The 15,603-nt window shown below is 43.9% G+C and overlaps 1 protein-coding gene across 1 annotated transcript; it reads right to left on the minus strand.

Moving 5' to 3' along the window:
- Nucleotides 1-3,169: 3,169 nt before the first annotated feature.
- Nucleotides 3,170-14,334, minus strand: LOC118777107 (elongation of very long chain fatty acids protein 7-like). The gene is made up of 8 exons (XM_036527840.1): nucleotides 14,126-14,334; nucleotides 8,529-8,625; nucleotides 8,137-8,327; nucleotides 6,522-6,602; nucleotides 6,094-6,150; nucleotides 5,861-5,966; nucleotides 5,269-5,405; nucleotides 3,170-4,654 (listed from the first exon to the last, which is right to left on the minus strand). The coding sequence occupies exons 2-8, from the start codon at nucleotides 8,590-8,592 to the stop codon at nucleotides 4,439-4,441; spliced, it is 852 nt and encodes a 283-aa protein (XP_036383733.1). The 5' UTR covers nucleotides 8,593-8,625; nucleotides 14,126-14,334; the 3' UTR covers nucleotides 3,170-4,438.
- Nucleotides 14,335-15,603: the final 1,269 nt, after the last annotated feature.

Here is a 15,603-nt window from a genome sequence, read left to right on the forward strand (position 1 = left end):
GATACTGTGAGATATCTTACTAAAACCTAATTTTTCTCAAGTGCAAGATGAACAACTACACTTTTAATCTGTTGATTTGGCTTAGCCAATCCTGTTCAATCCCCTGGTAAAGACATACGCACATCACACATATACACAGGACGCTACTGCCAAATGAACACAGCTGGTGGAACACCTGGGTCAGGGGTATTTCCACATGTAAAGAAGCTGTTTAAGATTATTTAATCTTAAATTAATTTTATTTACAGTCAGTCCTATCTGTGGTGCCATGATGAAGCAAGGCCCATTATTATTTTTATTATTATTTTCACAGAACAATATGGGAAAAGTATGTCGCTCAAAAACTCACAGCGGGTGCTCTGCCCAAGATTCAAATCTGAAAACCCCCAAAATCACTGATCAACCACATTTCCCCCAGGGATTTGAAATTGCCTATCTCCTTCACAGGCAGCCTGGCTCTGAGCATATCTGTTTTCTCTTTTTTCTCTCTTTTCTGACCTATCGCAGTTTTAGTAAGTCCTTTCTGTCCCCCCCTGTGTATTAAGAAGTAACTCAATATGGAGACTCTGAAAGGGGATAAATGACAAAGGTGTGAGTTAATGAAGGAAGCACTGTTGTTCGTGAAATGACAGCCCAACTCCACTCCGAATCCTCTCACAGGACTAGATTTAATTGTGACGGTTCTTGAGAGAATCGAGCAGTCGAATGCGGGGCGTTAATGAGCTCAGTACCGCTCGATGTAACGTGTAGTCAAGGGCATCCGTTTCATTCAGTCGGCAGTAAAGAAACACAAAAAAATCTCTAGGGATCAGCATGGCCTTTTGCGGTGAGGAAGTATGACATCATCACAAGGAAATGACCTTTGGGACGCTGGGGATTGTCGTGTTGATGAGAAGAATAATTATTATGTCTCTGTAAATCCAATAGAAGCAACAACGGCTGCCATAATAACAAACCGAGCAACAGAACATTGAAACGAGATGTGCGTGCGCACCGTGCTTGATTGGCTTGCGTTCTGCAGCGGTGCCAAAGCCGCCTGTGACGTCACTCGGAGACGTCCTATCGTGCCATAACGCAACGCGTAATACTCGTGTTTACACCGTCTTTTGTCACTAGTGTCATCAGCAAATAGTCTCAAATTCAAAAAGTAAAATTTTGTATCATGCTGATTTTTAAATCCACTTGGAAGACGTTCATTCTTTTATCAAGTAACACTGGCAACATTTTCATCCCATACTTACAAATTATATTATGGTGTGTTTAAAATCTAGAAAACATGTGAATTAATACATCCAATTAATGAAAATGTTTGTGTGCCCTGATAATATCTGTATTCGATAATGAATTACATTATCAATAATTCCACGCCATGTCCCAAGCAATTATGTACATAGTTCAACAAACGATCGCTTCTTTACCATCTTCGTTTAAGCATTGTTTTTGCAATGTATGTAGCGCCACAGCAATAGTGCCCCCTAATGGAAAAAAAAGACAATCAGGAAATACTTGTTCGTCCTCACATGTATATGGAAAATAAATACGACATAAATTAGGTGCTATCTGATAAAAGAATGGAGATCAATAGAGCGAGAATATTACAGAAAAAATATATAGACTAATTAACGTAAAAACAAGTTTATGGCAGATGCAATTTAACATTTTAATACAGCTCACAGTAAACTTCAAGTGACTATATTATACAAAGTGACATGTTACAGAGTGAAATAATGTCAACGCAACCATCAGTAACTTTTGCTCATTTCTTTTAGGGAAAACTACCATTCACTGCTGATTTAGAGTGCCTACCCTGAGTACAGACACTTAGAGATGTCACTTGATAAGACACAATTTTATTATAATCTCTGCATCATTGTTTGTAACTCAGAATTGCTAAATGTTAAACGCATTGTGGGTAACAGCCCTATGATGGACAAGCAACCTGTCCAGAGGGTACACTTATACATCAGCCCGGTTCTTGTCCCAGAAATCAGGAATAAGATATGCCAACTTGAGATGGGCATGGACACGGGTTCGGGTTGTGGAGGGGTGGTCACGAGGAGGAGGAGGAGCCTGGTGTGACTGACAGAACGCATCGATAGTCCATCAGATTTCAGAGGCCTTTGCGTGAGTCTGAGATCAATAAGCCTCAAGCGAGCTAATGAGCCCACTGGCTCCAGGTGGTTGGGAGGGGGGGTTCTTCCATCGCCAATCCCCAGTGACTAATTTAACTACCCAAACCAAGACACTGGATTGAAATTGCTCTGCCAATTCAATTTAAGCCTTTATTTCAGAGGGAACATATTTGCGGTTCACTCATTAGGGCAGACAGACGGACAAGAGCGCAATGCTAAGTTTCCCCCTAGCCTTAATGCAGTTATCCTGACTGCAGCATCTGAAGGTAAATGATCCCATTTCCTAGCCCACAAACTTGTACTGAATTGTGGTTTTAGATTGAAACTCACGGTAGCAGATGGTTCCTCCAAACACAACTGTATAATCAGCCACAGCATCCTGACAGAGGCTCTTTAACGTCTGTGGAATCTCTGCAACATTCTCTGCAACACCTCTGCAACATTATTACATCTGCATGGCAGATGTAATAATGATAATTATTACATTATTTACCCAGATCAGCATACATCACCATACAGCAGGACATTTCCACAAGTAATTTGGTTAAGTGCCTTACTGAAGGGTACAACAGCAATGCCCCACTGGGGAATCAAACCAGCAACACTTCAGTTACGAGCCCTGCTCTCACCACAAGATCTGGTTCCAGCTGTACATTTTTTTTCATTTTTTTATGCTAAAAAATATGGCATCAATCTGCAGCAAAAAGTGAATCGTAGAATGATAAAGTCAGAGGAGTACAGGGCAAAAAGCACTACAGGTATTTAGGCCTATTAAAAGGCCTTCCCACTTCAGTGGAAGCACAAACAGCCCAGATAAAATGAGCAGCCCAACCGCACTGTTTGATGTCATAATGAGTCCTCATTCCTGCTGGAGCATGCAGAGCGCATTGAACTGTTCTCATTAAAAACCCAAAATGAACAGGAAAAATGTTCTGATCTGAATGCAATGGAAAGCGAGATGAAAGCAGCACCTTGACTTCCCCAATCAATACACAGGCACAGCATGTCTCAAATAAGACACCATAAATGGATGCAGTCTGAAAAAAACATTTATTTTGGCACATAAATATATAAATATACATATTCCATTTTTTCCGGTTTTAATGTGGTATCATGTCTCAAAGACAGTCATTACTGCACACAAGTGGTTATGGTTAAAGCCATGACACAGAGCGGTCCTCAGCTTTCCACTGACAGTCAGAAACCAAGAGACCACTGTTTACGGAATTTAACTTTACACCACAGTAATGCCAGGCAGTGCGGAATCGATTTCCTGTCCTAAATCACCATGGGAATGTGACTGCATCTGGTACAGCGTCACACCCTGGTTCCTTCAACAACAAGACTGTTCCGCTCAAGTTTTCATTCTGGTCAGAGTTCAATCTCACGGCTCAGAATAAAAAACACATTGTGAAAAAAGAGGATCAGGTTTTTAAAAAAGGAAAACTCAATAAATACAAGTATGAAAAAGCAGCTTCAACCAAGGTTTTTTTTCCTTAATGTTATAAACAGGAAGGCTCTGCCTTTGGGAGAGTAGGTTGCTGTGGCAACCAGTGATGATGTCAGAGGAGGCTTCCTAAAATCTGGGTTCAGCGTCCTGTCCACACTGTGTTTCTCCAGTGTCCCTGTGCATATTGGGCTGTCTGCGTCTGTCAGACACGGCTGGCAGAAATCATTCACACGCCCCTTCCAGAACAACAGAAGAACACTTCGGCAATGTTAACTGAATTTTTCAAAGTCAATGGAGCCCATGTCTGTAACCAGAGTCATCATCTAATATTCACAAAGTTAACGTTTTCAGTTTACATATTACGCTATTTAAAAGAAAACGTTTTAGCATAAAAAAATACATGCTTTAGAAATAAGCCAGCAAAATGCAGCTCATGTTCAATGCAAAGAGAATAAGTTCCAGGAATCCAGCCGCATAAAGCGCCCAAGTCAAACACCCAGAGGAAGAAATTAGTGTGTAATGGAGATCTGGGGGACCCATCCAAAATACACAGAGAGATTCCCCATAACCTGACATTTAACATCCCAACATCACTGAGTCAGACTGAATTAAATACATTTAACTCAACATCACTGATTCAGAGTGAATTTCAAAGTTTTAACTCAGCTTTTTTGTAAAGAGGCACATTCTCAGAACTTATGCATGAATATATAACAATCTCAAGTACTTAGATGCGAAGGCACAACGCAGGCTTTTTCAGAAGCCCTGTTTCAGATTGTCAAGACAAAGGGAAGAGAAATCACAGGGGCTGCCCATCCTCACTCCTGCTCTTCCCGCACCTCCTCACTCCTCCTCCTTACTGCTTCTTGCTTCGGTGAGCAGCGCTCCCATTCTGCAGGACTTTGGGGAGCCTCTGGCCCTTGGTGTAGGCGTGATACCAGAAGTTGAGGAAGAGGAGTAGGAAGACTAGGCCGTAAAGGCCGATTATGTAGACGAAGATGGGGAACCGGTAGGGACAGTCTTTCATGAAGAAGTACTGGCCGATGTGAGAGGTCACCAGAACAAACTGGATCTGAGAGACAGAAGAAGAGGGCTTAGGAAAGGAGGCCATTTCTGAAAGTTACTACTGGAGCAGTGGCCTGGATGTGGGGATGGAGAAGAGGGAGCGCTTCCTACTGGTATGATAACAACATTAGGGGGAAATGATCTGGGCTCATGAACTACCCCAGACTAGAAGCTACCTCCAGATCCAAACCTCTCCATTCTAGCTGCACTTTATTAACAAACATCTTATCAAATCAACCTGCATTAAGTACACTTGTGGGGTTGGCTGGCTGCCTAGCTGGCTGAAAGAACCAATCACAGAACATCTACCTGGTGTGTGGTCTTAGTTGCCCCAATGCTTCCAAAGCTTTTCCCAGGATGAAAAGTTTAAAACTTTTACTAACAAGCTTACATTTACATTTCATAATGAATCAAATGAATCAAACCAGAGCACAGCCCTAGGTTCTTAGAGGACCAGACTAAGAGCCACAAGATCATAGGTTTGAGTCCCTGAGTAAGGGTCAACCTCAGCTGCATCAAGGTGAATATTCCTTATATAGAGCAGTTTTCCCAATGAGAAATCCCTGTATTAAAGCCTGTCTGCTTCACCACCATGCTTTATCATCATGCTGCCCCACATACCAGCTGGATGGAGGTCAGGTGCTTTTTCCACCACAGAAAGCGCTGGTAGGAGGGCCCCAGGGCAGACAGGCCGTAGTAAGTGTACATGATCACGTGGACGATGCAGTTGAGCAGGGCATGGAAGGTGCCCAGTCCACCTGGAGGGGTTCATAGAGGAAGCGTCAACAGTTGCCCATGTTTCACTGACCAACCCATAATTAACCAAGCAGAGGAACATAAGAACACTGCAGTACCAAGGACAGACTCCTCAGCCCATCCGGACATATCAGCAGGCATAGATAATGCCTTCCGATCAGTGGTGTCCAGTGCTATGCATGCTTTTCAGATGAAGGGATATTATTTTGTTATTTAGTATTTTCCCTCATGCTTCCTTACCTTTGTTTTTTTTTTTTACCCAATTAGGAATGACCAGTTAGCACACCCTCTGTATGCAGACAGGAGTGCTGGGGGCAATTGCAAGATAGTCATATCCCTACAGACGTGATACAAGGGGCTTCGTAGGCCCATTACGAGCTGACAAAATAAGTCACGGCGGAGAGGCGAGGAGACCCTGCCAACAAAACATTCAATCTCCCTGGCAACGCGATCGCACCTGGAGCAAACCTCACTCCAAACCACCAGGTGAAGGGCATTATGGAGTGATGGTAAACGTGGAGGAAGGTGATCTGGCTGTTCTTCTTCCGCAGGACAAAGAAGATCTGGGGGCAGGAGGGGGTAAATTACATTAAGTTACACTGGTGTCCATTAGCTTCAGGAGAGTGACCACTTCAATGACTGAACATTTAAAAAAAAAGAAAAGAAAGGAGCATCAGTGTAAACACTCACTGTATCCAGCATCTCTATGAACTTGGAGAAGTAGTACAGCCAGCAGGTTGCTGCCATCTAGGGGAGATACAGACTGTTAGGATGTTTTAACACTGGGGACTCCGTTCTCTAAGCCTCCAGAGATTGATAGGAGGCCTTAGCATTGGGGACTGCATTCTCTCAGCCTTCAGAGATTGTTAGGAGGCTTTAGCACTGGGGACTGCATTCTCTAAACCTCCAGAGATTCTTAAGAGGTTCTCTGCATGAGAAAGAGGCCATGCAGTTCTTAAGAAGATGACAGATAGAATGTGGCTGGTTTGGCCGATGGGCATGTCCAGTGCACACAGCCAGGGAGTGGCCTGATGCTCCCAGGCGGCGTGACAGCAGGAAACGTGCAGAAGTTGGCGTGTGTCACCGCAACAGGGCAGGTGACATTCCAGCGGGCTTACCCTCATGGCCTGGGGCGAGCGGGAGTAGTCCACAAGGTCACAGTGGAAAGAGTAGCCTGTCCCCCACCCGGACATGACAAACTGAGGAGACAGGAACCAGGAACCGGGATCAACCACAGAACCAGTCAGAATTTATCATAAAACTGGTCAGAACCAGAAAGAACCAGTCATAATCAGATAAATCACCATTCATACAGTCAACCATCTCAGTGTTTCTTGCACCAGGGGTGTACTTTTCCACTAATCTTCCATTTCAACACGATATGGCTCCAAAGAGTGGAACAATCAGTCCGCATGGCCCCTGGGCACTGTGACACACTCTCTTCACTGTAAACAATGACTCAATGCAAAAACATTTTCGGCTGCTCACTTTCAGGAAGCAAAAATTAAGAATGCACATTTCTTATTGCCATCATTTACCTTATTTGAGGTAGAAACACCGGGGCACTCATGAATATTAATAAGAAACATAAAACTGGAGGGTTTTTTGTTAACAAGCATTCAACTACAGACCCAAGTAATCAATTAGGGTTCTCATGGTTGAATAATTGAATATCATCCCTGAATTAAATGAGGCAATACTGCAACTGCTGCTTACAGTAAGGATGATGACGTTACGACCATCATTGATTCTGTCTGAACGCCTCCTTCCAGGTCAATGAAACAGAACAATGTTCCATCAAAAGGGGTGTGTTGTGTTGTGTCTGAGATACATGTGTCTACAGTAGACAAACCCTAAGGAGTTCTCTCTCTTCCTCATTTGGAAAATAGAAACTCAAAAAAAAAAAAAAAACTTTGACAGGCACTGCCAGAACAGCCAGTTTCAGTCTGCTGTTTTGAGAGAGAAGCATCTTTCCGGAGACAGTGAGTCCTTGTGCCTTGTTTCTCCCCAAGCAAGACAGATATGAAAAATGTGCACGTGCAAACACACAGACATACATATACACACATGCACACATACACACACACGTACACACAATGCATTCACTTGCGCATACACACACACACACACACACACACATGCCTGCGCACTGCCAGTGATGGGAGTAGCTAATAGAACTGGTTTCCTATCGCTTACCTGAGCGGAATCCCGCTCAACTCGTTCTGAGTGTCAGACATCCCCACAAAAACCTCACCTCTACATGCATCACTCGTACAAATGTGTCAGAAGATTGTACCATTTTTCCTTAAATCATTCACTGACAGATGTGCCTTTGTGATTCTGGAGCTACGTGGGGTGCTTCTATCATGCCCTTAGGTAAGGTGCTTTCCACAGTAAATATTGATCTGTGTGAACTGGCATGCAAGACATGAAAGCTTTACATTAAGAAATATTGTGATATAATATTATAATGTTATCCACATTAGGCTTCCAGATTTGACCTAAGCTGTATTTGCTGAAGAAATGGGCGTGGATTGCAAGTTGCATCATCCAGCTGAAATGTGAACAGCATGCACACTAAGCTAACACTTTTACCCCCTCCCAGTTCCCAGGTCTCAGCTGCAGTACTGAGCACAACCAGTAGAGGGCACTCAGTACAGCAAGACCATAAGATTGCAACAAAAGACAGGTTTACTGTCCATCTGCTAGTAACCAGCACTAAAACACACCCACCTCATAGCACATGTAAAGCGACAGGCCGACCACGCCGAAGTTGTAGAGGATCAGGACGCGTCTGAGGTTAAAAGGTTTGCGGTTCTCCATGAGGCGTGGCCCCAGGGACATCACAAAGAATATGTACGCGGCAATGATGATAGACTGGGGGAGTGGGGATGACATCAGCAGCCAGTCTTCCGTCCGGGGGTCTGCAAAGTGTCACAGCGTTAGGAGGTTTGGCGAAGCTCCGCCCAGTACTCATTGCGAGACCCTCAAGGCCCTATGAACCCTAAAACCAAGGGGTTGCCAGTTCAATTTCCAGGTGGGATACTGTTGTTGTACCCTTGACATGTTTTTTTTACCTGCAAAGTGTCTCATCTGTAGAGTGATTCAACTGCACCAGGACTCACCTGCCACTTTGATCATCTCATCATAGAGACGCACAGCTCGGGAGGTCAGCTCGCTGAAAGCCATGTCTCCTGGTGACGCCCTGCAGCGTTAGATATGCTGAGAGAGAGAACAGCGGGACAGGAGAGGGTCAGTGTGTGAGGTCGGAAACTGTCTCTGGACCAGACAGACTGATACCACATAAATGCTATTGGTTGGTGATGATGCTCCTGAACTCTGCTATGGTGGAGTGATATCATAATTAGAAACTGACCCATCACATCAGTAATATTTGTAGGGTCAGAATGAATATAGATAAAGCATAAAACTCCAGCCATACACCTTCCCTACTCCCTAAAATATACCCAAACTCAATTACCAAAGCAGCATATGTCCACACTTGAACAATGGATTATATGTAATGTAGGCTGCCCTTGATAGAGGCCTCTGATAAACAAATGAAAAATGTAGTAAAAACAGTCACATGATATTCAGAAGGGCAGGGGCTGGTCTCCATGTAAATGCTGAGGTTCTAGCAGAGCTAACAGCCACTTGGAAAGAGACAGCTGGAATGGGGGGGGGGGGAGTAAGGTAGAGAGTAAATGTGCTTGCAGAAGAGCATCAGACAAAGCCCAACCTGCAGACAGGACCAGGTGAGAGTGGCTGTCTGTGGGATCAGCGCCTTTGGGGCAGAATCTGGCTATGTCTCGAGTTTTACAATATTCCTCATCAGCAGCCTACAGGCACCATGGAAGTAGCCTAGGGCTATCCTTATCCCCAAGCTAAGACTGGCCAGGGCTTGCTTACACTCATTTCACACTGGCAAGTTTAACTCCGCATTCAGAGTGATTTCTGGGGCTAACCCCAAAAAGTCAGTGCTAAGCCTGCTCCAGAGCAGGGTCACACTGGTGTTATCCCACCTTCGGATGTGCAGGTGTGAAACGTCACTTAGCCCAGAGAGAAGTGTGAAAAGCCCCATGGAGGACACTGTAACACACCACAATGGGTAACAGGGCCACAATAAATTTGAAGAGATTAAGGGCATGAACATGAAGCACCTGAACTAGTTTCACAGCTCTCAATTTCCACCTCCTGTCCATCAACCATGGAGGACAGGATAAAAATCCAGTTTCAGCCGACCCTGAACACTGAAGGAAAGAGAAAGTCATTTAGAGAGGCTCGCTTGGGACAAAAGACAATGCCTCCCATGCACCTGGGTCACTTATCACTCTGGGCATGCTGAGCAATTTAGCCATACAGAACCTCCCTCTCTGGCCACAAATGTCATTTTGTCCGAATTAGACTGGCATGTGTGGTTTTTACCAAGTGGTTTTCTTGTTGCTATAGAGAGTACTGCACCATTACATTCTATAGAAGACAAAGGAAGGGGCAACAAACTCAAATTAAACTATCCAAACATGAATACACAATGAGCTGGGAGCACCCTGGAACAGGGGGAATATTCACATGTCTCTTCACATTCATTGAACCAATGTTATATATTGTATGTTTATATATGTTTATATTATTTATATGTTTACATTTATAAATCTGTAATATATTAATAAATCTGTAGTGTATAAAAATAATTCAGGAATCTGGTGCTAGGCAAAGGTAGGTAAACTTCAGTAATCTGTCAGAAGGACCTACCTGTCAATCAAAACTATCTAGGTCTAGGATGGAGCTGCTGCTAGGAAGGAAGTCATGACACTGGCCTTCCTTTAACTCTCAAAAAAGACAAATGACTACAGCTGCCCAGGTACAGAGGCCAGCTCCTGTGCTCAGCCATGGTCCAGTTCTGAGATTTCACCTGGCAAATTTATATTTACATGAACTCTGACGTGTGTTACCAATTTGCTTAAAATGTTCAAATAAACAACCATTCAACATAAGAATGTCCAATGACAACAGCCAGCCCATCAGCTGGAGTGTGAACCTGTGTTGAATTTGGTCTTGAAAGATCCATGGGTCTCTGATTCCACTACAAATCCTGGAAATAGGTTCACACCGATATTAAAAAGAAATTTTTTTATAAATCTCAAACTTTGGCCCCTTGCTCTGTTAATAAGATTTGCCTTGAAATAGCTTTCAAATTATCAATATCTTTTAAAATTAATTAAACTTCAGTTTAATAAATTAAAGTTTAAAAAACTCTAAACACATGTCTTTAACAAAGACCAAGGGGCAGGCATCGATCACGTCTTCCAGTTCAGCCCAGCCTTCAACAGGCAGCAGTGTGGTGTAGTGGTAAGGAGCAGGGCTCATAACCATATGGTCACTGGTTCGAATGCCCACTGGGGCACTGCTGTCATACCCTTGGGCAAGGCACTTCAGCCACAACTGCCTAAGTAAGTATCCAGTTATATTGGATTAAATTGCAACCTATGTAAGTCACTAGCAACAGCAAAATGACAGTAACATAATATAATTAGTACTTTAGTCCAGCCAAATAATTTCAAGCTTTACTGAAGACCAGCAAACACAATGAGCATATCAGAACAGCACAGCAATATCCCAATGAGTGACATTCCACAGTATATTAATCACAAGCATACTAGGCCAGACATGGGAATCTGCTGTGATCACCTTACCGTGGGAAAGGTCCTGTCTGCCAGTAATTTCCCCTACACCACAACAAACCCTGGCATGTATGGAACTGCAGATTACTAATATTTCATAATCATCTACTACTCCTACTGGGAATCGGGTCGGGGGGGGGGATTTGGCACCCTGGCCCTGCTGTAGGGCATGGCTTATTGGGTGAAAGGTCTCGGCAGACAGTGAAGCTGCCTGCTTGACAGGGCTGTTTGACTGGTTCCTTGGAGTAACACCCGGACAGGGTTTGTCAGAGCGGGGGTGGTGGTGAGGTATAACTGAGATGAATTGGGTTGATGCTGAGCTCAAGAAGTCAAAAATGCAAAACACTAAACACTGCACCTCATTAGCTAATTTATCACAGACCATGGAGCCTCTCTCCCACATCTTAGGCCAATCTTATTCCACAACAAGGGATGGGTGAGTGGCTTTTCTTGGCTTACATAACAGCCTTGCAACAAATGTTACCATTTGATAGCAAATCTCTGGAAATTGGCCTCAGTGACGGCAGTCTCTCACTGCAGGCTGGCAGCCACCTGACCAGCCAAATTAACCAATCACTGCCCCCATGAGTGATGGTTGCCGTGATTTGAAAGGAGCAGAACTGTGTCCCGCCCCAGGTTCTCTGGCATGGCTGCTCCTCACCCTTTCACTGTCAAACTGTCTAACCAAATGTATTAATCAGCTTACAAAGTATGTCTTTATTTTTTTTTGTTGTTGTGCATTTAGATTTTGCCCTCAGGCCGTGTGCACCTGGATGACGTTCAGTCCCTTTTCCACATAGCGGTTAGGGTTAGGTAAGCACAGGTGAGCTGATCCTGGATCAGGTGTTGCAGGCAGTTTGTACGCTGTGATTCTCACTGTGCCTGCACATTGTCTCCTAACCTGGATCTGAACCTGATTCATTCAACCTATTGGCTGAGAGAAAAGGCTTAGATGTGCCCTCTCTTCTCACCTGAGCTAACCTACAGTTCACGCCTATCTGATGATACTGGGACACACCCCCTTTCATCAGGCCATGATGTCTGATGGACACACCCTGCACAGCTCCACTCCACTGTGGCATTGACATCAGCACAGAGCACTAGCATTAACATTAATACAACGCTAAGGGACTCCAAGTCTACTCTCTCTGGCTATGACTGGAGGAAGCACCTATCAATATGCAGGGTTCCTGAACTCACCTAGTGATCAAATAGCTCAATCAGCAGTAATGGGAAGTTCATCATTTTACCACAAGGAAGTATGAAAAAGGCCAACAAAGTAGTCACAAATGTTGCCTGTTGAGCTCTTGTTTAATTAAAAGCCAGTGAACACTTAATCCCAAGGTGTGCTCATTCTGACCCCCTAACAGTAAACCCTTCACAGCTTTTCTGTGACCTTCCCTAACCTCCTGGCAGAAGAGAAAGAACAGCTTCCCGGTAAGTTTCACCAAGTGAAGCAACAGGTTCTGCAACACCCAGGAATGCTGCTCCCTTCAAGAAACACGTCTCCCTGACTACTGCCAGCCAGAGCTGAGTGTAACATACCCCTGGTATCCAACGATGCAGCAACCCTAGGATGACAGGACCACTCAACCCCATTCCTCAAGGCCTACAGTCCATCAGCCTCTCCAGATCTCTACACTGCTGGTCTTCATAAAAGGAAAAGGAGCCAAGTTAGCTCAATTTGGTAAGGTAGTCATGTGTCAGACTGGAACAAAAGCTGTAGACACCGTGGCCCTCCAGAACCAGGGTAGAGTAGCCCTGCAGACACTGTGGCCCTCCATGTATATGTACATGTATATAAGCATACCTAATAAATTATATTATGTATAAGTATAAAACAGAAGTAATCTTTGTCATGAAAACACATATTCATGGGACAGAGAACATTACACGTCGGTCAGGTGACTACGTTAGTTAACCTACTTATGCATTAGTTATGTATGCAACTCATATAAAATGACCGAGAGGGACATACCTCATCTTGTCAACAGTTGCCACAGTTGACAGGGGCCTTCAGTACAAGGGACTAAGAGTTCGTTATCAGGGCTTCATTTATTCAGTCAGTTAGCCTTTGAGCGGAATGTGCAAATTGCCCGGCAACCAAACTTCGACGACCATCTACAGCATGGAGCAGCGAAAGCTGCACTCTTCACTCCAGCCCCCCCCCCCCCCCCCCCCCCCCGGGTAATTGTTGCGTTCCAGATGTAAACATCACCAGCCACCAATGTCCATTTGCGAACCAGTCATCATAATACAGGCGGTAGGAAAAGCATGTTCCTTTGCATTTCCTCAATGCTGAAGCAACGTCGTCGATAATATCCACTCAAAATTAAACACTGGACACGAGAACAAACCAGATGTGTTAATAACGGCGTTTTCCCACAAATGCAAAATTGTTACAACGCAGTATCAACGAGTCCGTCCTTTTGAGCCTCTTCTCATTGCACAGTATTCACTCATTCATTGGGTGAATTTATTTGACTCCAGCGTATTTACAGGGCGTATCTAGTAAATTCAGAATAATTGGACAAGTTAGACAGATCGGGAGCATGCCAAGAGATTGTTTTCTGCCTCGTAGCGAAAGTTTAAATGCCTACTGGCAGTCAAGTTGATTTAGACAGATTGCCTTAACTACGGCCATACACAGTAACTATCGTAGTGACAAAACGGAAGTTGTAACAAAGACACTGAGTGTAAAAAGGGAACCCAAGTAGCCTCAGATTACTACAGAGGGAACCTTGCAAGTGATTAATTACAAAGCTTAGATTCATTATATAAATACACCACACTTCGGCGCTTCATTGCATAGGACGTTCAAAGCAGTGACGAAAGCTGTAAAGACCAGGGTTTACAGTATCTTGCGAAACCCACATAATTCCAGAGCTCCAATGGATGCTCCAAAAGACTTGCAACGTATCACATGTAACCAACGTAATAAAAATGAGTTTCGAAAGCTTGCACAAGTTTCACAGCCCTCGAATGTCGAATACCTCGCCATTAAAATCCACAAGAAAGAAAGTCTGAACGGGTCCACACACCTGTGTTGCTTCTTTCAGATGCCAGGTACGTTCCCACTCCCGCCTCACCTGAGCGGCCGTGCGCAGTCGTAAGCGTTTGAGTCAGGGGAGGGGTGACTGTGCGTATTCATTACCGAGAGTCTCCTCCCGTACAGACAGTGGAAGGTGGAGACTTGGCTATCTTTTTTTCTCCCTCAACGAACACAGTACACATATGCCCAGTAGTCCAATATGAGGTGTATGAGCCAATCAGAGTTAAATGCGCCCTGTGTCTGGTGAATTAAAAATGTCACTGAACTGGAAAGTTAGGTGTGTGCTATTAATGCATCCTCATAATCTCAGAAGGCCCACGTGCTGCGTCTCAACCAACCACAAAGAGCTGCGCTTTTTAAGAAAGCTGAGAACCCCTTAAGCACTTCGCCAACATGTGTCCGTTTCTCTGCTGCCTACCTCTGGAGCTTAAAACTGAATAGTTGTTTAGAGATAAACTGGTTGACCATTGTGTGATTGGTTTGCAGTAATATGTTGCCTGTAAAATGTGATGCAGATCAAACAATGTATGTGAGCATATGGTTTAAATATATGAATATTTTACACACGCATGTGGTTTACATATTTATATATTTTAATTGTGTGAAAGAGTGTGCATGCATGTGTCAATATTCAACAGCAAATCAACGAATGAATGGTTCAGTGTCTGGAACTATTGTCACATTTTTAGGTCATGCTGTTACTGTTGTTCTATCAGGTGAAGTATTCTAAAGCGCGACCGTGAGGATACTTAGCCAAATTAGCTTTTATCTGCCAAGCACGTGGGCCTCAACAGGACAAAGGCAAACGAGAACAATGGCCGGCAAAAATGATAAAACAGCTGCCCTTCATCTATTAATGGACACAATAGTGTTTGTGTGGTCGGAGAGGAACAGGAAAGTTCTCCTTGCGGTGCCATGCTGGGCTGCACAGGAGGAGAAAACTCCCAAGGCTTTGAAAAACTACACCAGTATTCACCCAGTCACCTCCTGTCTCCAGAGTCTCTCCTTTGAGGGTCGTGTTAGTAAGTCTCTATCTCTAAGAAATTCTGTTGATTTCATATTGCAATCTCAAAGCAAAACAAATGCCTGCAGTATCCTTTACAGAAATAATGACAGCATGCATGACTCTTCAATGTATAGCTTTTTACTGTGACTTTCCTTAATTGTTGTGCTATACTGTGAGGTTTAGGTATACATACATAGAAATAACTGCATAGGAAATGTGGGCAATATTCAAGCTGCCATGAATGTTTCTCATGTACCCACTTCCACAGACTACATCCACACTCCCCTAACCAATCATAACACAAATCCTTCCCTTGTTACTGTAGGGTATGTTGTACTGTACTTTTGGCTTTATTGCAGCACTTACGTATTTACAATGGCACCAGTTAATTACAGCACTCTGTGATCAACTGACACACGTTTGGAATGTGGTCTGTTGTGTTCTGTATGCACTGCTGCTCC

The sequence above is a fragment of the Megalops cyprinoides genome, chromosome 4 (genome assembly GCF_013368585.1).
Source record: "Megalops cyprinoides isolate fMegCyp1 chromosome 4, fMegCyp1.pri, whole genome shotgun sequence".
In the NCBI taxonomy this organism is placed as follows: Eukaryota; Metazoa; Chordata; class Actinopteri; order Elopiformes; family Megalopidae; genus Megalops; species Megalops cyprinoides.